The 23793-nt window shown below is 36.3% G+C and overlaps 1 protein-coding gene across 1 annotated transcript in view; it reads left to right on the forward strand.

The window, feature by feature from the left end:
- Positions 1–305: 305 nt before the first annotated feature.
- LOC121392041 overlaps positions 306–23793 on the forward strand; it is a gene marked incomplete at its 5' end in the record, with an annotated part of 42894 nt that continues 19406 nt past the window's right edge. The window contains 3 exons of the mRNA XM_041523441.1: positions 306–430; positions 12460–12606; positions 19807–19969. Coding sequence (XP_041379375.1) covers positions 306–430; positions 12460–12606; positions 19807–19969 — 435 coding nt within the window. The remainder of the gene's footprint in view (positions 431–12459; positions 12607–19806; positions 19970–23793) is intronic.

Raw genomic sequence — 23793 nt, forward strand, 5'->3', positions numbered from 1 at the left:
TTTCATTCAGGGCATCCATCTTGCACAACATATTACACTTCTGTTATATATTTCATTCAGGGCATCCATCTTGCACAACATATTACACTTCTGTTATATATTTCATTCAGGGCATCCATCTTGCACAGGATATTACACTTCTGTTATATATTTCATTCAGGACATCCATCTTGCACAGCATATTACAATTCTGTTATATATTTTATTCAGGGCATCCATCTTGCACAGCATATTACACTTCGGTTATATATTTCATTCAGGGCATCTTCCCAGAATGTTACACTTTTGTTACATATTTCCTTCAGGATATGTTTATCATTGACTCCAAAACGGCGAAGATTAGGCTAAAGTACGACGTTGACGACACAACACCTACAATCATCACATTCCAAATATCTGCCTTCGATGTCAATGCTAGTCCTAGAACGAGGCAAGTTTTACTTTTACATTAGTTATATTTTAATATCTATAATCGGTGTGAATGGACTGCCTAGAATGGATCACGTCGTTTACTTTAGTACTATTGTAATGCCTGAAATAACAGCACAGTTGTTAGATTGCAGCAAGTTGTTTGTTTACAGTATTCATATTTTATGCCTCATCAGTACAGTTGCCAGAGCGTACTGATCATTACATCTGGTGTTCATCTGGAACATAACACGAGATCATATAGTTCATGTATAACACTAAATCATATAGTTCATGTATAACACTAGATCATAGAGTTCATGTATAACACTAGATCTTATAGTTCATGTATATCACTAGATCTTATAGTTCTAATCATTACATCTGGTGTCCATCTGGAACATAACACTAGATCAAATAGTTCATGTATAACACTAGATCAAATAGTTCATGTATAACACTAGATCATATAGTTCATCTATAACACTAGATCTTATAGTTCTAATCTTTACATCTGGTGTCCATCTGGAACATAGCACTAGAGCATATAGTTCATGTATAACACTAGATCATATAGTTCATGTATAACACTAGATCATATAGTTCTTGTGTAACACTAGATCTTATAGTTCTAATCATTACATCTGGTGTCTATCTGGAACATAACACTAGATCATAGAGTTCATGTATAACACTAGATCATATAGTTCTAATCATTACATCTGGTGTCCATCTAGAACATAACACTAGATCATATAGTTCATGTATAACACTAGATCATAGAGTTCATGTATAACACTAGATCATAGAGTTCATGTATAACACTAGATCATATAGTTCATGTATAACACTAGATCATATAGTTCTAATCTTTACATCTGGTGTCCATCTGGAACATAACACTAGATCATATAGTTCATGTATAACACTAGATCATACAGTTATAATCTTTACATCTGGTGTCCATCTGGAACATATCACTAGATCATATAGTTCATGTATAACACTAGATCATATATTTCTAATCTTTACATCTGGTGTCCATCTGGAACATAACACTAGATCATATAGTTCATGTATAACACTAGATCATAGAGTCCATGTATAACACTAGATCATAGAGTTCATGTATAACACTAGATCATAGAGTTCATGTATAACACTAGATCATATAGTTCTAATCATTACATCTGGTGTCCATCTGGAACATAACACTAGAGCATATAGTTCATGTATAACACTAGATCATAGAGTTCATGTATAACACTAGATCATATAGTTCTTGTATTACACTAGATCATATAGTTCATGTATTACACTAGATCATATAGTTCTAATCATTACATCTGGTGTCCATCTGGAACATAGCACTAGATCATATAGTTTTTGTACAACACTAGATCATATAGTTCTAATGTTTACGTCTGGTGTCCATCTGGAACATAACACTAGATCATATAGTTCATGTATAACACTAGATCATATAGTTCATGTATAACACTAGATCATATAGTTCATGTCTCTTTGACTTGTATCCATTATTCTTTTGTCTCAGAATACATTGCTATGAATATTATTCTTACGCCCTCATGAGATAACACAAAAAGAAAACGAAATACTGATATTCTTGTATAGAACTACTTTAAATGAGTAACATTATTGTAGTTGGAATGATACGTCTTTCCTTGGTCGAGCAATGGGATCCAACTGGACTCGATAATACTATAGCAATCTTGTGTCATATTTCAGTCAAAAACATAGGTATACTAGTATATAAATCAGAGAAATAAAAATGACACTGAGGGAATATTTTGAAACATTATAACGTCACATATAATATTGTGTTCTGCACACAGTCGACAATTGTATATACAGATCGTTTAGCTGTATCATATCAAATAATATTTGGTCCTGTCTATCTCTGTCTCTCTCTGTCTGTCTCTGTCTCTCTCTCTCTCTCTCTCTCTCTCTCTCTCTCTCTCTCTCTCTCTCTCTCTCTCTCTCTCTCTCTCTCTCTCTCTCTCTCTCTCTCTCTCTCTCTTTGTGTGTGTGTGTATCATTATTTGTCTGGGTATGTGTCTGACTGTCTATGTGTGTCTGGCTGTCTTTATATGTGTGTGTCAGGAATAATATAGTATCAATAAATATACAACATGACGATTATTCCGATATCGTTGTGTATAGCTAGCCAATAAAATTATATTCCCCCACACGCTGTAATCTAAACAGAATTTAGTCTGCAGGCAATCCACCTAGTAAGAATCACAAAACCAAATCGGGTTCGGGTAAATTATTAACATGCTCATATGCCACTAGAGCTTCAAGCATGTCTGGATAGCCAGGGGTCTGCTCCGGGCCAGAAATTTAATGGGACAATTTAGATAATTACTCTAAAAATAAAAATAAATATGGGGACTAATTTAATATTAATTAATACAAATTTATTTGGTGCAATACCAGAATTTAATTTAATATCAAAACAAACAATACAAAACAATAAAATTAACACCATTTAAATTTGTACACCATTTTTTGAGCGGGCTGTTCCAAAAAACAATAATTTTTTTTACAAACAATTAAAATTCTAAATTAAGCCCTGTCTGGGGAGAAAGGGAGGATTGAAAGTTGGGCAAAGGCCACCGGAAGTTGTTATTAAGTTTTATAATTAACAGTATTTAAAGAGGGGTACCGAACATATCGGTAACTAGGGTGTGACCGAAATGGGGTGGGGGGAGGTAAGCGCAAAGACAGGGGAGAGGGGGCAAGCCCCCAGACAAACCTGCCTCACCCTACGGCCTAAACCGCCTACGCTTAAGCGTCTTAACCCTAAATGCTGGTGGAATACCCCATCCCCCCACCGACCCCCCCCCCCCCCCGTCCAACCGTCGTGCCCTCCAATTTCAGCACCCCTCGTGTAGATTTCCAACGGTGGTGTCCCTAGGAGAGGGACCCAGATTATTTAACCAGCGCTGGAGGCAGAGGTTAAAAGTTATTAGTTGATGAGAATAATAGTTGAGTCTGGCAAGTCGTGACGGTGAAACGTATTCTGTAGACAAGAAGAATCTTGACCAAAAGAACAAAAAACGTTACGTCATTCAACAGACACTGGCACCCTTTAATTTATAAATCCAAACGTCTGAGAGAAGATATGGGTAAACCAGGTCACAGAACGCCGGCATAGGAGCAGTATCCCGCCCTATTAAATTCTTTATTTTTTATTAAATCAAAAGATTTCTAAAAACTGGATAAAAATAACAAACACATTAAAAGAGCATGCCAGTAAACATATTAAAAAAAAAAATTAAAAGCCAAACACCAATATAAATTTTAAATAGGTAAATCAAATTATAAAAATTAAGGACAAGCCGGCGAAGGGTGGGGTCATTACTGCCAGATAATAGCCCCTGCCCTATACAAACCTGAAGCTGACCCTAACACTATATGCATTCATACAAACATACACCAACACCACAATAAACAATTATATAATTATAAAATATAAAATTATAAAATTACCGGGAGAAAGAATTTTAAAAACATAAAATATTATGTTACTATACATTAAATTGCTAAAAGCAATATATGATAGAATATCGCCTAATTCAGTTATAAATATCCGTCAGTCAACACAAGAAGATGATACACATTTGTGTGACATCAGATATATAAATATAGCAAACAGGAGTATGAATAAGACAATATATAAAAAGGCCATACCAATGCTAAACACGGACCATGTATCGAGCCCGCCCGTCGCCACAGAAGGATAGTACACAACGTACAGCTAACGACGGGCCCAATTACGCATTAACCTCACGTATGAGAAGTCCATGAATAACAGTAGGTGAGGCAATTACAAGGAAAGAACAACAAAGAGAAACAGCTTAAGAAGAGGTGGAGACAGCCAAAGCGAGAAAATATATTTAAATGCCAACTTTGGATTGGAAAACAAAGACCATCAACAACCTGTCTATTACTATTTTATGATTTTTTAATGGATTTAATAAGTCAAAAGAATTAAATACAATATTATTATTTCCAAAATATTGTTCCAGTTTCAGTCTAATTGTGGTGTGCTTGGTGCATTCAATCAAATAATGATTTACATTGTCAATTTTATTACACACCAAGCAGTTGGGTGTATCAGATTACCTGATTTTAAATTTCGTATCATTTAATCCAAAAATACACCCATTCTAAGTCTGGCTATTGTTTTAGTTGCTTTAACATTAAAAGAAACTGGACCAAGTGTTGAGACCCTTGGTTTAATATGGGAGTGCCACACTCTGGTGTGATGGTTCCAGTCTGTCTGCCATAAATCACCAATGCGTGGCTCTGCAATAGAACAGATCTCGCTAAAGTTGTACTCCCGCAATGACTTTTTGGCATTGGCGTGAGCCAGCTCGTTACCCTCGATACCAATATGAGCTGGGACCCACTCAAGGACAACAGACACCTGCTTGGAAACTAATTTATTATAGAATTTAAATATATTTTTTAATAATTTCGGGTCTGACGCTATTTGTTCCAGAGATAGCCTGGAGGGCGCTAAGGCTGTCAGAGAAAACCACATATCTAAGAGGGCTATGAAGTTTATGATAGCTGTCTATCCACATCAACGCATAAAGGATGGCCATTAACTCGGTTGTATAAACTGATATATGATCTGTTACCCTAGCCCTAACGGTAACAGGTTTACTTTGGATGTTTAAATTTTTAACAATAAATGCCATTTCTGTCCTGCCAGTGGTTGGGTCCTTTGTCCCGTCTGTATACACTTGTATAACATCCGGGTAAAAGTCATCAACCACCGCACGAAATAAAATATTTTGATATTTGTAATTTTCTATTTTAAGAATTTCGTTCCGGATGTGGTAGTTGATAATAGGGGTGCCGATCTGCCATGGAAATTCAAAGTTAATATTAGCCCTGGTAATAGGGAGATCAGCAACGCCAAAATCAACTAAACATTTATTAAGATACGAAATTATAGACGCGTGGTTATCCTTGCCAGTAACTAGCTTAACGGGCTTAATTAAATTAATGGGTGAATCAGGCACCAATTTTTTTGTTTTACTCAGGTATTTAATACCTTGCCTGATTCGTCTAAGGGTTAAAGGGATAACACCCAATTCAGCTAAGACACTATCATATGGGGTACAGATAGTTCCCCCAACTATTATTTTGAGGGCCCTACCATATACCGCATCAAGTTTTCTCAGCTGAGCATCAGTGGCGCATCCAAAGGCAAGGGCCCCATATTGGAGTCTAGACACTATGAAGGCTTCAAAGATCATAAGGAGGGTTTCTCTGTCTGAACCCCATAAGTGCATCAAGTAAGTCGCATACCTTTTTAAATAGAATATCTATACTGATAACATACGTTTTTGAAAACGTGTCCATCAGTGTGTTTTTATGACAACCAGGATCTGGTGTATTCTGACATAAAGTGACAACTCCGTTGAAACTGTTGCTCCTACAGTGCAACCTAATATAATGTACACCTCATAAAGCATATATATTGTATACAATTTTGTACTAATGCAATGTCATATAAAAAAACGTTCTTAAATAATACTCCTTAAGATATTTACCGTCAGTTGGGTGTAGAGACAACATGGATATTCAGAGTACCTCAACTCCTTTAAATAATTCCATTTAAAGACATGCATTTAAACTGACCCCCAGATTATGAAGATCTTAACAGGCACATCAAAGAAATATCACTATTAAAAATACAGTGTTTGAGGAAGGAAACATCAACATGTATGACGTAACGACATAATGTCCTGAACATAAGTGATGGGGAAAATTCTGTATGCTGGGTGTGGGTGTCTTCAAGTTACCAGGTGCGGGAATTTCTAATCAATAGGCCATTCTGATTTTCAAAATGGACCATCAAAACCATTGGCAGCCACCAACATTTCTGACTATATTTTATTTATAGCCTACTGTATTTGTGATATCTGAAATTATTATCCAGCTTTCACATATCTATTTGCGATTCATTACTAAAAAGAAACATCTATTCTCTTGGATTATGTTCTAACCCAGATGAATGCAATATGTATATTGGATGTATTCCTACAATCTGTAATCCAGTATATTAGTTTGCTAATAACACTGGGTAATACAGCTTTAACAATACAATAAATTATGTTCTAACCCAGACGAATGCAATATGTATATTGGATGCATTCCTACAATTTGTAATCTAGTATATTAGTTTGCTAATAACACTGGGTAATACAGCTTTAACAATGCAATATGTATATTGGATGTATTCCTACTATCTGTAATCCAGTATATTAGTTTGCTAATAACACTGGGTAATACAGCTTTAACAATGCAATATGTATAGCGGATGTATTCCTACAATCTGTAATCCAGTATATTAGTTTGCTAATAACACTTGGTAATACAGCTTTAACAATGCAATATGTATAGCGGATGTATTCCTACTATCTGTAATCCAGTATATTAGTTTGCTAATAACACTGGGTAATACAGCTTTAACAATACAATATGTATATTGGATGTATTCCTACAATCTGTAATCCAGTATATTAGTTTGCTAATAACACTGGGTAATACACCTTTAACAATACAATATGTACATTGGATGTATTCCTACAATCTGTAATCCAGTATATTAGTTTGCTAATAACACTGGGCAATACAGCTTTAACAATGCAATATGTATAGCGGATGTATTCCTACAATCTGTAATCCAGTATATTAGTTTGCTAATAACACTGGGTAATACACCTTTAACAATACAATATGTACATTGGATGTATTCCTACAATCTGTAATCCAGTATATTAGTTTGCTAATAACACTGGGTAATACAGGCAATAATACGGATGTATTCCTACAATCTGTAATCCAATACTAATAAATATGTATGCAATATGTATAGCGGATGTATTCCTACTATCTGTAATCCAGTATATTAGTTTGCTAATAACACTGGGTAATACAGCTTTAACAATACAATATGTATATTGGATGTATTCCTACAATCTGTAATCCAGTATATTAGTTTGCTAATAACACTGGGTAATACAGCTTTAACAATACAATAAATTATGTTCTAACCCAGACGAATGCAATATGTATATTGGATGCATTCCTACAATTTGTAATCTAGTATATTAGTTTGCTAATAACACTGGGTAATACAGCTTTAACAATGCAATATGTATATTGGATGTATTCCTACTATCTGTAATCCAGTATATTAGTTTGCTAATAACACTTGTATAGCGGAATACAGCTTTAACAATAACACAATATGTATATATGGATGTATTCCTACTATCTGTAATCCAGTATATTAGTTTGCTAATAACACTGGGTAATACAGCTTTAACAATACAATATGTATATTGGATGTATTCCTACAATCTGTAATCCAGTATATTAGTTTGCTAATAACACTTGGTAATACACCTTTAACAATACAATATGTACATTGGATGTATTCCTACAATCTGTAATCCAGTATATTAGTTTGCTAATAACACTGGGCAATACACCTTTAACAATACAATATGTACATTGGATGTATTCCTACAATCTGTAATCCAGTATATTAGTTTGCTAAAACACTGGGCAATACACCTTTAACAATACAATATATATATTGGATGTATTCCTACAATCTGTAATCCAGTATATTAGTTTGCTAATAACACTGGGTAATACACCTTTAACAATACAATATGTACATTGGATGTATTCCTACAATCTGTAATCCAGTATATTAGTTTGCTAATAACACTGGGCAATACACCTTTAACAATACAATATGTACATTGGATGTATTCCTACAATCTGTAATCCAGTATATTAGTTTGCTAAAACACTGGGCAATACACCTTTAACAATACAATATATATATTGGATGTATTCCTACAATCTGTAATCCAGTATATTAGTTTGCTAATAACACTGGGTAATACAGCTTTAACAATACAATAAATTATGTTCTATCCCAGATGAATACAATATGTATATTGGATGTATTCCTACAATCTGTAATCCAGTATATCAGTTTGCTAATAATACTGGGTAATACAGCTTTAACAATACAATAAATCATCAACTTGTTCCAAGGCAGATAATAAATAATGGAAAAATTGCTTCTGAATCTAGCATACACTTAAAATGCATTTCATGAGAGCAAACTAAGTGATTATTTAAAGATATATTTGATTTAAGATATGTTTAATAAGCTTATTGTTATATATCAGTAAACATAGAAGGCACAATAGTGACAACAAATTGAATTATGTCTTTGGTAAATAAAAGTGTGCATAAAACTTAAAATTTGCCTAAAATGTAACTTAGCACCCTATAAAATATCACAATGACAATACAAATCAAGGTATTGATAAATTTGAGTTTTCAGAAGTTCATACATGAAACATTAGCTATGTTATTGGACATTAAAGACATTAACCCAATATTGGCACATCTTATTGTTAATATAATTAAAATTGCTAGTAAAATCTACGTTCAGGTTGCTTAGATATATTACCATATGTAAAGGGACAGTCAACTCAAACAAGAGCATTATGTGTTGGAAAGATGCATACCCGGACCATCAACACATGCTGATACTTTAACAAATGAAAAATGCGTAATTTTAGGTTAATAAAAAAACATAATTATTCATGCTAACTGTGGGCAGCCATTGTGTTTCCTTTTTGTGGAGTCCGGTGCTATAGCTTGGGGCGAAGTGACGCCAGCTCCGACCAACTCCGGTATGCACAGTGTAAACAAAAGCAGAAATTTACGACAAGGAGCTTAGCTTTCATCAACCTGACTTATAAAACAACATAAATGACTTGACGGTATTATAAACTATTTAACTAAATATATTTCAATTGCCATCCAAAGAACGAAATGGAGTTATAGTATTTTTCTCTCTTAAAAAAAAATCAAAGAAAAAATGCATATTACTATGCTTATTGGTAGGGTACGTTGGAGCAAAGACAACCACTCACGGTACCCAAGTGATAATTTTCTTTTCTTTGGGACTACGTAATTGGTCAGTTTTGTGATTTTAGATGGGAAAGTCTATTTAAAGGTAGGGTCAACTCAAACAAGAGCCTTATGTGTTGTAAAGATGCATACCCGGACCACCAACACATACTGACACTTTAACAAATGAAAAACGCGTAATTTTAGAGTTAATACAAAAACATGATTATTCCTGCTAACTGGGAGCAGCCATTTGTTTCGTTTTTGTGACGTCCGGTGGTATAGCTTGGGGCGAAGTGACGTCAGCTCCGTCCATCTCCTCTATACACAGTGTAAACAAACGCTCTAATTTATGACAAGGCGCTTCGCTTTCATCAACCTGACTTGTAAAACAACATAAATGACTTGATTGTATAATAAACTATTTAACTAAATATATTTCAATTTGCAACAATAGAACAAAATGAAGTTATAGTATTTTTATTTTATTTTTAAATCCAAAGAAAAAATGCATATTATTAGGCCTATTGGTAGGGTACGTTCGAGCAAAAACGACCACTCACGATACCCAAGTGATACTTTTCTATTCTTTGGGACGACGTAATTGGTCAGTTCTGTGATTTTAGATGGGAAAGTCTACTTAAGCAAGGGCTTTACAGCATTACTTACAGTAATAACGCAGGGCGACTGGTAATGTCCATTACGAATAGAGGGGTATCCGTGCGGTTATAACAATACCCTGTGATCTTAATAAAAGAGACACGTCTTTTTAGTGTGTCTAGACACCGTGTCTGGGGACGTCTAAATATACACCTGCCAATTAGGAACAACAGGTACAGGCCATGGAAAGAAAAGACCAATTAACCAAGAAAACACTCCGATTATTATTTCAGTACATGGGTTAATTTATATACAAAACATAATACAGTTAGTTCAACACTTTGACAATGGTGGTTTATTTTGTATTGAAAAATAATATATAATTGTTACTAGCTTACTGGGATGGCTATTATTGCAGAACATTTCGATGCATCCGCAAAAATCAGGTATGTTTTGTTTCTTCAGTTCGAAGACTAATTCCTGACGTGACACGTTAGGTATTACTTAACCACCAGCTCACCAGAGAGCGTATTCACTAGGATGGTACAAAATGGCTGCGCCCGTTATGTATATAATAGCCGTCATATTTAACTGTTTTATTAATTAACTATAAGATTATACTTGTTGATATTAAGAAATAATGTGCATTATATATCGTTGAATACGCATACCAGGCCAAATGCCTTAATTGTCCCCTCCTTTAATCAAGGGTTACACAAAATTATTTACAGTAATAAAACAGGACGGCTGATGATGTCCATTACACTTTTAGGGGTGTCCGCGCGGTTACAACACATTACCCTGTGATCTTAATAAAAGAGGCACGTATTTTTAGTGTCTAGACACATTGACTGGGGACCATCTAAATATACACCTGCCAATCAGGAACCACAGGTAGTGGCCAAGGAAAGAAAATACCAATTAACAAAACATAATACAGTTATTTGAACACTTTGACAATGGTGGTTTATTTTGTATATGGCAAGTCAAATATCACGTACAACAAAATTATTCAAATATTTACAGTATGACTTAGAGGCAAAAACCAACTTTTGCTCAGTGATAACTTTGATTCAAACTCCATTCTGAGCCATGCACAGTAATTATTGTCAAGGTTATTGTGAACTGCCATGGTCGTGTGACGGCTACTTAATCAATCAGTATAGTTTAATTAAATTAAATGGCACAATTATAATGGGTTTTTTTGCACTGAATATGTGCTATAGGGTGTATACTACCAAATCAAATCCCATGGACGACGCTCCTGCGTGTGCTGTAACCTCACCGTGGTGCAGGGGTGTAACATTCTCTTTGAGAACCCCTGCGTGTGCTGTAACCTCACCGTGGTGCAGGGGTGTAACATTCTCTTTGAGAATGGCCAATACAGCACAAAATTGAAGTTTTGAGTAAAATTCAGTATCCGTAAAATTCTGTGATATTTGTGTTTTTGCACAGTTCTTTACACTGTTTTTGTTTAAGTCTTGAATTTTTATATTGATGTTGATCATCACTTTATTTATTTGCATTACCATAGTTTGACACCCAATAGCCGATATATTTTTCGTGCTGGGGTGTCGTTAAACATTCATTCATTCATTCATTCATTCATAGATGACAAAAGTAACATATGTGACTAAACCTCCTACCTGCAGCGTATCAATCGACATAAGCACCACGGATATAAATACTACCACTCCTCACCCTCAAAGTGACTGAGAAACAAACTGGGGTCAAGTGCTCATTCCAGAGATAACGGGTAGCGTCTATGCCTACCGTAGTTCTGCACAAAATTTGGATACTTTTGTTTCACAGGTACCCGATATATGTTTCAAGCACAAGGCTACTTGACACAGTTGTACTAGATGAAATAAAAGTGCATACTTGTTTTGCCCAGATGAAACTTTTTTATTATTATTTTACAAGCAACACACTCGCATGTGGCACAAATCATAGGACTTATGGTGTTAATTTCTCCATCAAAAGTTGGGTGCCCCTCGAACTTTGATTGACTGTGAAAATTGTCTTTGTGCTTGTTTGTCTTTTAGAATTGCATCCCTTCATTAGAAAGGTCCTGCAGCTTCGCCCAGAATATCCTCTATATATTTTGTAATAAATGAATGAATGAATGAATGAATGTATAACAATACCCCTACACAAAAACATATCGATTATTGGATTTCAAACAAACGTATGTATATTTTAAAATATTATAATAACGAAAGACATCAATATAAAAATTCAAAAATTATATTAAAAAAGTGTAGATAGTTGTGCAAACATACAAATATCACACGGAAGTTTAGTTGTTGTACTCTAGTTGCGAGTGTCTGGTTTGCTGAAGATGACTGCGCGTTGCTTGTTGGTTGTCGGGCGACAGTTCACCTTTGCACCACTGTGAGAAACCAGTATTTTATTGCAGAAGCCATGCATTTCTAAATGTTCTCCTTTTCTGTTTTTCAGCTATGCTACGGTGGAGATTAATGTTTCTGGTCGAGATGCGTACACCAGTGAACTCCAACGAGCCAAACAGACTTACACGGTTCTGTTTGCCATCATGACTGCCCTGCTGACGATCTTTATCATTCTCACTGTCTTCGCTTGTTACAAGTACGTCATTTAATAGTCCAGTCCATTTTCTTAAGGTTACATGTTTTAAAAAATGTTTTACTCAAGTTAACAATATTTTGGTTATGTATTCCCAGGATCTACCTGAACCAGAAATTTACTGGTAGCATTTTTATTACCACCATCTTCTCAGCCAGCTTGAAATTCAAAATGACCATCATTTTGATATATTTTCATGTGTGTGTGTATATGTATATATATATATATATATATATATATATATATATATATATATATATATATATATATATATATTTAGTTATCCTATAACTTACCCATGACATTCATGTTATAAAGCCATATGATAATTTAGTTTATTAACCGGTTTAATAATGGTATGCAAATCAGCAAGGTCTCTAGGTAACTTGTTTTTAACGATTGTAATTACATATCAAATAAATGTTTCTGCATAAAATATTAGTGTCTCTATATTAAACATGTTTCTGATCGTTCCAATATTTGTACTAACTTAAATTTCATTTTATTCCCTCAAATATAGTTTTTTCGTACGTACGAAATTATTTGAAGACAAAATCCAACAAGGCCTGTATACCTGAGCGTAACGTTTGAAACGCGTGACGTCAAACTAATTTGTGCTAATCGTCATATCGTCATATTACCGATGGTGGCGACTTTAGTACTGTGATTTACTACATTTGTTTATTACAATGTTATTTTAGGAGTGTTATAGGATAAATAGAATTCGCTACTCGTGTTTTTAATATGTAAAATATCAACCTCGTCTAGTTAATCGGTATTTGTCGAGGCCGATTAACATAGACTGACTCTCTCTCTCTCTCTCTCTCTCTCTCTCTCTCTCTCTCTCTCTCTCTCTCTCTCTCTCTCTCTCTCTCTCTCTCTCTCTCTCTCTCTCTCTCTCTATATATATATATATATATATATATATATATACATACATACATACATACATACATACGCACGCACGCACGCACGCGCGCACACACACACACACACACACACATACATATACACATATATATACATATACAGTATATGTGCATGTATATGTGTGTGTATATATAAAGGATTCGTTACGAGTATATTTTGTTTTAATATGGACACTATCAACCTCGTCTATGTTAATCGGTAATTGTCGAGGCTCTGCCTCGACAAATACTCATTAACTAGACGAGGTTGATAGTTTACATATTAAAAAACACGTGTAGCGAATTCTATTTATAATATGACACTTCTAAAATAACATTTTAATTCAATTTTCAGTAAATCACAGTATTAAAGGGACATTCCTGAGTTTGCTGCAACCTTTAAGATTTTATCAACTAACAGATATTTTTTTAACGATTGTAATTACATATCAAATATATTTTTCTGCATAAAATATTAGTGGCTGTATATTAAACATGTTTCTGGTCGTTCCAACATTTGTACTAGGTTAAATTTCATTTTATTTCCTAAAATATAGTTTTTTCGTATGTACGAAATTATTTGAAGACAAAATCCAGTCTGGGCTTCTAAGAAATATATTAAGACAACCAGAAACGCATTGAATATACAGACACTCATATTCTAAACAAGAAAATATATTTAATATGTAAGTTTAATCGTAGAAATATTGTATTAATTGGGAACATCTTACAATGTAGCACACTCAGGTATGTCTCTTTAAAGTCGTCGCCATCGGCAATAGGATGTTATCACGATTAGCAGAAATTAGTTTGACGTCACGCATTTTAACTAAATCTTTGAAAACGTTACGCTCAGGTACACCGGTCTTATTGGCTTTTAATGACCCACCCACAGCAACACATTACCTAGATACCTTGCAAATTTGCATACCATTAAGTTATAGGAGAAATGTATACATATATATATATATATAGATAGATATATATCTACATATATATATATATATATATATGTTATTACCAAAGTGATTTTCGGTATCGTCAATATCATATATTAGGAATAATAATTGTATTATGCGAGACTCTAACGAGCATGATACATTATTTTTATTCCTAATATATGATATTGACGATACCGAAATACACGAGGGTAATAATCTTTATCATATAATCTCAAGTTTAATACCACGTGTTTTTGTGAACTGTACAGCCATTACCATATATTCAAATGATGTAAGAATATGTGGCGCGGTGTATTTTTGAATGGAAATGACGTCAAACTCGCAAGACGTCATTTTGGATGTCCTTACATCAAAATAGACTAGGGCTTAACGTTTTCTGTATTCTGAAGATGGACAGCTTTCAGTGTCAAATTGCCATTGTATTGTTTTTATTTGATGACTATGACTGCCTACGTCAATTATGGAGTGTCACCCAAGTACGTTTGCATAAATGCCAATAAACCTAATGCCGTGACCTCGATTAATTTACATCTAATTTGCTAAGTTATCAAATTCTTAAGGTATGTGATCTAAAAAATATCACATACTTTGATTGCACTGAGAATGTAAGATAGTACACACACACACACACACACACACATACACACACACATATATATATATATATATATATATATATACCTTTTTGATGGTCGATTAAAATGTCACTGGAATATCATATAATAGTTTCATTCATCTGATCATGGCAGTCATTTTGAAATTCCAAATGGCCGTCATTTCAACATATTTCATCTGTATATTTACTCCCAATTGACACAACTATTTTTATTTTGATATAAATGAGTTTATATCAATGAGCTTAGTGAATTAGTTTATGAAACTGAAGTTGTTGTTTGATAATGTCAGCAATATTGAAATTCAAAATGGTCACCATTTTAATATATTATTCATATATCTCAACTCCAAGTTAAAGTAAGAGTACAGTTTACTTTTGTTTTATAATGGCTCAAGTGAGGGTTACCCTAACCCTAACCCTAACCCTAACCCTAACCCTAACCCCTCACCAAACATGGAGGGTGATTTAGGGGACCTTTCATGCGCGCAAAAAGTCACCAGCTCCAGGAGTAAATCGAACTTTTGGGTTTCCAAGTACATTGTTAGTTGAAACAATTAAACTATTATTTTACTGTTACTAATGACTTTCATGTTCTAGATTTTAAATTAATGAAATGAAGGAACATACCCATAGTAAGTTGTAAATTATAATGAAGGAACATACCCATTGTAAGTTGTAAATTATAATGAAGGAACATACCCATTGTAAGTTGTAAATTATAATGAAGGAACATACCCATTGTAAGTTGTACATTATAATGAAGGAACATACCCATTGTAAGTTGTAAATTATAATTCATAATATCACATTAGACAAGTAGTTTAAATGAATGAAATGAAGGAACATACCCATTGTAAGTTGTAAATTATAATTCATAATATCACATTAGACAAGTAGTTTAAATGAATGAAATGAAGGAACATACCCATTGTAAGTTGTACATTATAATTCATAATATCACATTAGACAAGTAGTTTAAATTAATGAAATGAAGGAACATACCCATTGTAAGTTGTAAATTATAATTCATAATATCACATTAGACAAGTATTTTAAATTAATGAAATGAAGGAACATACCCATTGTAAGTTGTACATTATAATTCATAATATCACATTAGACAAGTAGTTTAAATTAATGAAATGAAGGAACATACCCATTGTAAGTTGTAAATTATAATTCATAATATCACATTAGACAAGTAGTTTAAATGAATGAAATGAAGGAACATACCCATTGTAAGTTGTAAAATATAATGAAGGAACATACCCATTGTAAGTTGTAAATTATAATGAAGGAACATACCCATTGTAAGTTGTAAATTATAATGAAGGAACATACCCATTGTAAGTTGTAAATTATAATTCATATTATCACATTAGACAAGTAGTTTAAATTGATGAAATGAAGGAACATACCCATTGTAAGTTGTAAATTATAATTCATAATATCACATTAGACAAGTAGTTTAAATGAATGAAATGAAGGAACATACCCATTGTAAGTTGTAAATTATAATTCATAATATCACATTAGACAAGTAGTTTAAATGAATGAAATGAAGGAACATACCCATTGTAAGTTGTAAATTATAATTCATAATATCACATTAGACAAGTAGTTTAAATGAATGAAATGAAGGAACATACCCATTGTAAGTTGTAAATTATAATTCATAATATCACATTAGACAAGTAGTTTAAATTAATGAAATGAAGGAACATACCCATTGTAAGTTGTAAATTATAATTCATAATATCACATTAGACAAGTATTTTATGAGTAATAACATGCTTATTGCAGCAGTCTTCATCAGCTTGACACTTGCAGAGCACTGTCAACTAGGTTGTGTTCCTTATGGCTACATCTACATGAACAGATACTGACCCCACAGTTGCATCTGAAAGTTCTCACAGCTACGTCTACATGAACACATACTGACCCCACAGTTGCGTCTGAAAGTTCTGACAGCTACATAAACACATACTGACCCCACAGTTGCGTCTGAAAGTTCTCACAGCTACGTCTACATGAACACATACTGACCCACAGTTGCGTCTGAAAGTTCTCACAGCTACGTCTACATGAACAGATACTGACCCCACAGTTGCGTCTGAAAGTTGTCACAGCTACGTCTACATGAACAGATACTGACCCCACAGTTGCATCTGAAAGTTCTCACAGCTACGTCTACATGAACACATACTGACCCCACAGTTGCATCTGAAAGTTCTCACAGCTACGTCTACATGAACACATACTGACCCCACAGTTGCATCTGAAAGTTCTCACAGCTACGTCTACATGAACAGATACTGACCCCACAGTTACATCTGAAAGTTCTCACAGCGTATAATGCATCTTGGCTCGTACGGCACAGACCCAATCATGTTTGCATAGGTTTAGAATCTCTGGATGTAGCGTTATATTTTGAGCTGAGATATTTGCTTGATTTCTATACCCAAATTAAGGTGACTATGTTTCTCCACCTTGGTTGTATGATAGTTTCTGCATTAGTCACAGGGATGTCCAGTGAGTGGAGTATCTTTTCGTATTGTTCATCATCAACTCCATGCTAGCTAAGAGCGTCTATATGATGTTGTCTAGCTTTCTTGAATACATTCAATTATCAGTTTTGTCTAACACTATCCATTTTTCCTGTTGTGCCACATTCAATTACAGCATGAAATCCTAGTAATGACAAGGCTCTCTCTGAACACAGGTCATGAAACATTGATTGTATATTGGTCTGCTTGTGAGGTATTCGGGTATTGATGGCCCATCAGGTATTAGCTTGAGAACCAAACTCTCTGTGTTTTCTGTGTAGACATCCAATGCACTGCCGCAGACGTATGAGGAATGATGAACATGTTTGTGTCTTTCCCTGTACTGGCACCTATGGTTGGAAGGCAGTCTGGTACATTTCAGAGAGCATCTTGCAGTGTGACTGCTGGCTCTTTGGGTAAATAATAACTTTGTCTGCCAGATATATTGTTAGACGATCATTTGTATTTTTACTGTTCATGTATATATGGCATATATAAGGTGGCTTTCTACCTCAGACACAGAGCTTTGCCTTACATGAGGGGACCTCCAAGACACACATGATTACGGGTACAGACAAAAATCACAAACCGATCAACCTGCTACTAATGTTTGATGGATTGACTTCAGACACAGCCTTTTCATTAGCAAAGTTTAATACAGTAACTGGATATGACAAAACAAGATGCAATGCAAAACAAATTTAACGTGCGCATATACCACGAGAGTTTTGCACACGCCTGACACGAGCTTAGCCTCTGACATCGCCAGTGACTAAGTCCGGGTCAGGAGGGGGAGGGGTAAGTTTGAGGTGGACGGAATTTGAAAATTAAATTTAGTGGTCGGTCAAAGACCTAAAGCCAAACGAACCTGCTCATGTCTGGACTAAAAATGAAGTTGTCCAAAAGTAAATTAGAGTGTTCGGCCAAAGTAAAGTGCGTTGGACTGTTTACAAAACAAATAAACATAAAAGTTTTACGGGTGGCCGAAAATTTTAAGTCCAACTATGCCTAAAAAAGGAGGTCACCTGTTCTAATTAAGGTTGCGCGGCGGGACTCATTGCGAATTGATGAGCTGTTCGTAGCTGAAGTCCGTTAGAGGGTAGTAGCACTTCCTAAAGACTCCCGGATATCCATCCTGTAGGACCAGCTTTAGCATGCGATGGATAACTGTGTTGTTCATGTCTGGTCGTACGATGCCCTGCCTGAACAGCCTGTCCCACTCCACTGTCACATAGAGGTGATCCGATCCATTCGCCCCTTGGATCTGGTACTTCCCTTGTCTGGTTGGTAGCTGGCGCCAAGATGGCGGCTTTCTCCATGGACCAGATATCTGAGCGGAAGAGGTGAAGTTCCCTTGGATGGTCCAAACGGTGCTTCGATGGCAGCTTGCCACAGATGATAGTCCATGGAGAGATGTTGGAATCTCTGGAGTCAGTGACTCCAGAGACCTTCCTCCTCTTCGGCTCTCGTCGGACGGCTGCTGGCAACACAACTGGTGGCGACGCTGGTGGGCTGGCCGGTGAGTCGATAGTGACCGCGTGGCCTATCTCCATCAACGTGGGTGCCGGAACAGAAGGGGCCACCATTGTCAGGAGAAAGAAAAACGGAGACGGTTTCTGAAATCAACCTGATCGTTTGACGGTCTAGAACAGAATGGACAAAACAAGAGAAATCGGTAGTGCATGCATTGGTTAAAAAACGAAAGAAAGAACGATATCAATGAAGCTCTTAGCAAACTTGAGATTCGTGATGAAGCATACAGAGGTCAGTGAAAGATGTGAACATGTTACTGAACATTTCTGCTATTCTGAGATGACAGTTGAAGAAGCCAACACCAAACAGTTAAATAAAACACAAACACCACCAAAAGTGCTAAATAACTCAGGGGCATGGAGGCAACAGTTGAGCTCACAATTCTATGCTATAGCCAATGATTCAGAACGATTATCGTGTTGATTGGCACCCCGATATATATATATACACACACATACACTTTTCTTTTGCTGCAAAAAAGGTGTCACAAGTAAGTGAGGTTTCAAGCTGTTTATTGTAGATTGTTCGAATGTGTGGTGTGGACACATTATCTGTGGTGTATGTGAAATTATTTCTCCTATTGTCCAGACTAGTCACGCGACAGTAAGTAAACGATGCAGCACTCTTAATACTTGCAGGTGGCGCGTGGCTCGTTCGTATGCCGCAGACAGAAACGAATCGAGCGGTTCAGCGCTGAGGTACGAGTCTGCTAAACCATTGAGGGACGCGACAACAAGCAGCGGTGAACCATACGAACACCCGGACGGGGAGGGCTACTCACCGCTGGAGAGAACAGACTTTGTAAGTAAACCAATACATTCAGGACACACGCTCGAGTCGGCCATCACGTGCAAGCCCGTCATACTACTCTTCCAAGGCGTGCTGAACGAATGGTGACATGTTCATGGAGTTCCCCGCGAGAACAGCATGTACAGCACACAGACACCGACATCTCTTAAAAGTTCATCTCTATTTGTTTTGGGGGGAGGGTGTTGGTTTGTTTGGTTTTTTGCTGGGGTGTCCTCAAACATTCTTAAAAGTAATAAACAAGTTTTGTAACATATGATATTAAGAGACTCATTGCAAGTGTCGTTCTTTGTTCTTTAATGTCTGATCTTCTATTCTTAACATCCGTTCACTTGTCACAAAATATGACCGCATTCGATGGTGGGACTAGCCAAACACTTGCCTGATCGACTTTTCTTGCTCGACTCATTTTCGGATTAGGTGTTTCTACCAACCCAGTCAGTTTCCCATGAGAGATATACTCGAACCCTGTTAAATTACGGCGTCCATTAAATCGCGTCATTGGAGATTCCCTCGTTTAAAGTAAGACACCGATATTCCCCTCGTTTAAAGTAAGACACCGATATTCCCCTCGTTTAAAGTAATAAACCGAGATTCTCCTCGTTTAAAGTAAAACACTGCGATTCCCCTCGTTTAAAGTAAGACACCGAGATTCCCCTCGTTTTACACTGATATTTCCCTCGTTTAAAGTAAGACACCGAGATTCCCCTCGTTTAAAGTAAAACACCGAGATTCTCCTCGTTTAAAGTAAGACACCGACATTCCCCTCGTTTAAAGTAAGACACCGAGATTCTCCTCGTTTAAAGTAATACACCAAGATTCCCCTCGTTTAAAGTAAGACACCGATATTCTCCTCGTTTAAAGTAAGACACCGAGATTCCCCTCGTTTAAAGTAAGACACCGATATTTCCCTCGTTTTCAAACACTGAGATTCCCCTCGTTTAAGTAAAACACCGAGATTCCCCTCGTTTAAAGTACGACACCGAGATTCTCCTCGTTTAAAGTAAGACACCGAGATTTCCCTCGTTTAAAGTAAGACACCGATATTTCCCTCGTTTAAAGTAAGACACCGAGATTCCCCTCGTTTAAAGTAAGACACCGAGATTCCCCTCGTTTAAAGTAAGACACCGAGATTCCCCTCGTTTAAAGTACGACGTTTAAAGTAAGACACCGAGATTCCCCTCGTTTAAAGTAAGACACCGAGATTTCCCTCGTTTAAAGTAAGACACCGATATTCCCCTCGTTTAAAGTAAGACACCGAGATTCCCCTCGTTTAAAGTAAGACACCGATATTTCCCTCGTTTAAAGTAAGACACCGAGATTCCCCTCGTTTAAAGTAAGACACCGAGATTCCCTCGTTTAAAGTAAGACACCGAGATTCCCTCGTTTAAAGTAAGACACCGAGATTCCCCTCGTTTAAAGTAAGACACCGAGATTCCCCTCGTTTAAAGTAAGACACCGAGATTCCCCTCGTTTAAAGTAAGACACCGATATTCCCTCGTTTAAAGTAAGACACGATTCCCCTCGTTTAAAGTAAGACACCGAGATTCCCCTCGTTTAAAGTAAACACCGAGATTCCCCTCGTTTAAAGTAAGACACCGAGATTTCCCTCGTTTAAAGTAAGACACCGATATTTCCCTCGTTTAAAGTAAGACACCGAGATTCTCCTCGTTTAAAGTAAGACACCGATATTCCCCTCGTTTAAAGTAAGACACCGATATTCCCCTCGTTTAAAGTAAGACACCGAGATTCCCCTCGTTTAAAGTAAGACACCGAGATTCCCCTCGTTTAAAGTAAGACACCGAGATTCCCCTCGTTTAAAGTAAGACACCGAGATTTCCCTCGTTTAAAGTAAGACACCGAGATTCCCCTCGTTTAAAGTAAAACACCGAGATTCTCCTCGTTTAAAGTAAGACACCGAGATTCCCCTCGTTTAAAGTAAGACATCAATATTCTCCTCGTTTAAAGTAAGACACCGATATTTCCATCGTTTAAAGTAAAACACTGAGATTCCCCTCGTTTAAAGTAAAACACCGAGATTCTCCTCGTTTAAAGTAAGACACCGATATTTCCCTCGTTTAAAGTAAAACACTGAGATTCCCCTCGTTTAAAGTAAAACACCGAGATTCCCCTCGTTTAAAGTACGACACCGAGATTCTCCTCGTTTAAAGTAAGACACCGATATTACCCTCGTTTAAAGTAATACACCGAGATTTCCCTCGTTTAAAGTAAGACACCGATATTTCCCTCGTTTAAAGTAAGACACCGAGATTCCCCTCGTTTAAAGTAAGACACCGATATTACCCTCGTTTAAAGTAAGACACCGAGATTCCCCTCGTTTAAAGTAAAACACCGAGATTCCCCTCGTTTAAAGTAAAACACCGAGATTCCCTCGTTTAAAGTAAGACACCGATATTTCCCTCGTTTAAAGTAAAACACTGAGATTCCCCTCGTTTAAAGTAAAACACCGAGATTCCCCTCGTTTAAAGTAAGACACCGAGATTCTCCTCGTTTAAAGTAAGACACCGAGATTTCCCTCGTTTAAAGTAAGACACCGATATTCCCCTCGTTTAAAGTAAAACACTGAGATTCCCCTCGTTTAAAGTAAGACACCGATATTCCCCTCGTTTAAAGTAAGACACCGATATTCTCCTCGTTTAAAGTAAGACACCGAGATTCCCCTCGTTTAAAGTAAGACACCGAGATTCCCCTCGTTTAAAGTAAGACACCGAGATTCCCCTCGTTTAAAGTAAGACACCGATATTTCCCTCGTTTAAAGTAAGACACCGAGATTCCCCTCGTTTAAAGTAAGACACCGAGATTCCCCTCGTTTAAAGTAAGACACCGATATTCCCCTCGTTTAAAGTAAGACACCGAGATTCCCCTCGTTTAAAGTAAGACACCGAGATTCCCCTCGTTTAAAGTAAGACACCGAGATTCCCCTCGTTTAAAGTAAGACACCGAGATTCCCCTCGTTTAAAGTAAAACACCGAGATTCCCCTCGTTTAAAGTAAGACACCGATATTCCCCTCGTTTAAAGTAAGACACCGATATTCTCCTCGTTTAAAGTAAGACACCGAGATTCCCCTCGTTTAAAGTAACACACCGAGATTCCCCTCGTTTAAAGTAAGACACCGATATTTCCCTCGTTTAAAGTAAGACACCGATATTTCCCTCGTTTAAAGTAAGACACCGAGATTCCCCTCGTTTAAAGTAAAACACCGAGATTCCCCTCGTTTAAAGTAAGACACCGAGATTCCCCTCGTTTAAAGTAAAACACCGATATTTCCCTCGTTTAAAGTAAGACACCGAGATTCCCCTCGTTTAAAGTAAAACACCGAGATTCCCCTCGTTTAAAGTAAAACACCGAGATTCCCCTCGTTTAAAGTAAGACACCGATATTACCCTCGTTTAAAGTAAGACACCGAGATTCCCCTCGTTTAAAGTAAGACACCGAGATTCTACTCGTTTAAAGTAAGACACCGAGATTCCCCTCGTTTAAAGTAAGACACCGATATTTCCCTCGTTTAAAGTAAGACACCGAGATTCCCCTCGTTTAAAGTAAGACACCGAGATTCCCCTCGTTTAAAGTAAGACACCGAGATTCCCCTCGTTTAAAGTAAGACACCGAGATTCCCTCGTTTAAAGTAAGACACCGATATTTCCCTCGTTTAAAGTAAGACACCGATATTCCCCTCGTTTAAAGTAAGACACCGAGATTCCCCTCGTTTAAAGTAAGACACCGATATTTCCCTCGTTTAAAGTAAGACACCGAGATTCCCCTCGTTTAAAGTAAAACACCGAGATTCCCTTCGTTT

This window comes from Gigantopelta aegis, unplaced genomic scaffold (genome assembly GCF_016097555.1).
Source record: "Gigantopelta aegis isolate Gae_Host unplaced genomic scaffold, Gae_host_genome ctg3309_pilon_pilon:::debris, whole genome shotgun sequence".
Lineage (NCBI taxonomy): Eukaryota > Metazoa > Mollusca > Gastropoda > Neomphalida > Peltospiridae > Gigantopelta > Gigantopelta aegis.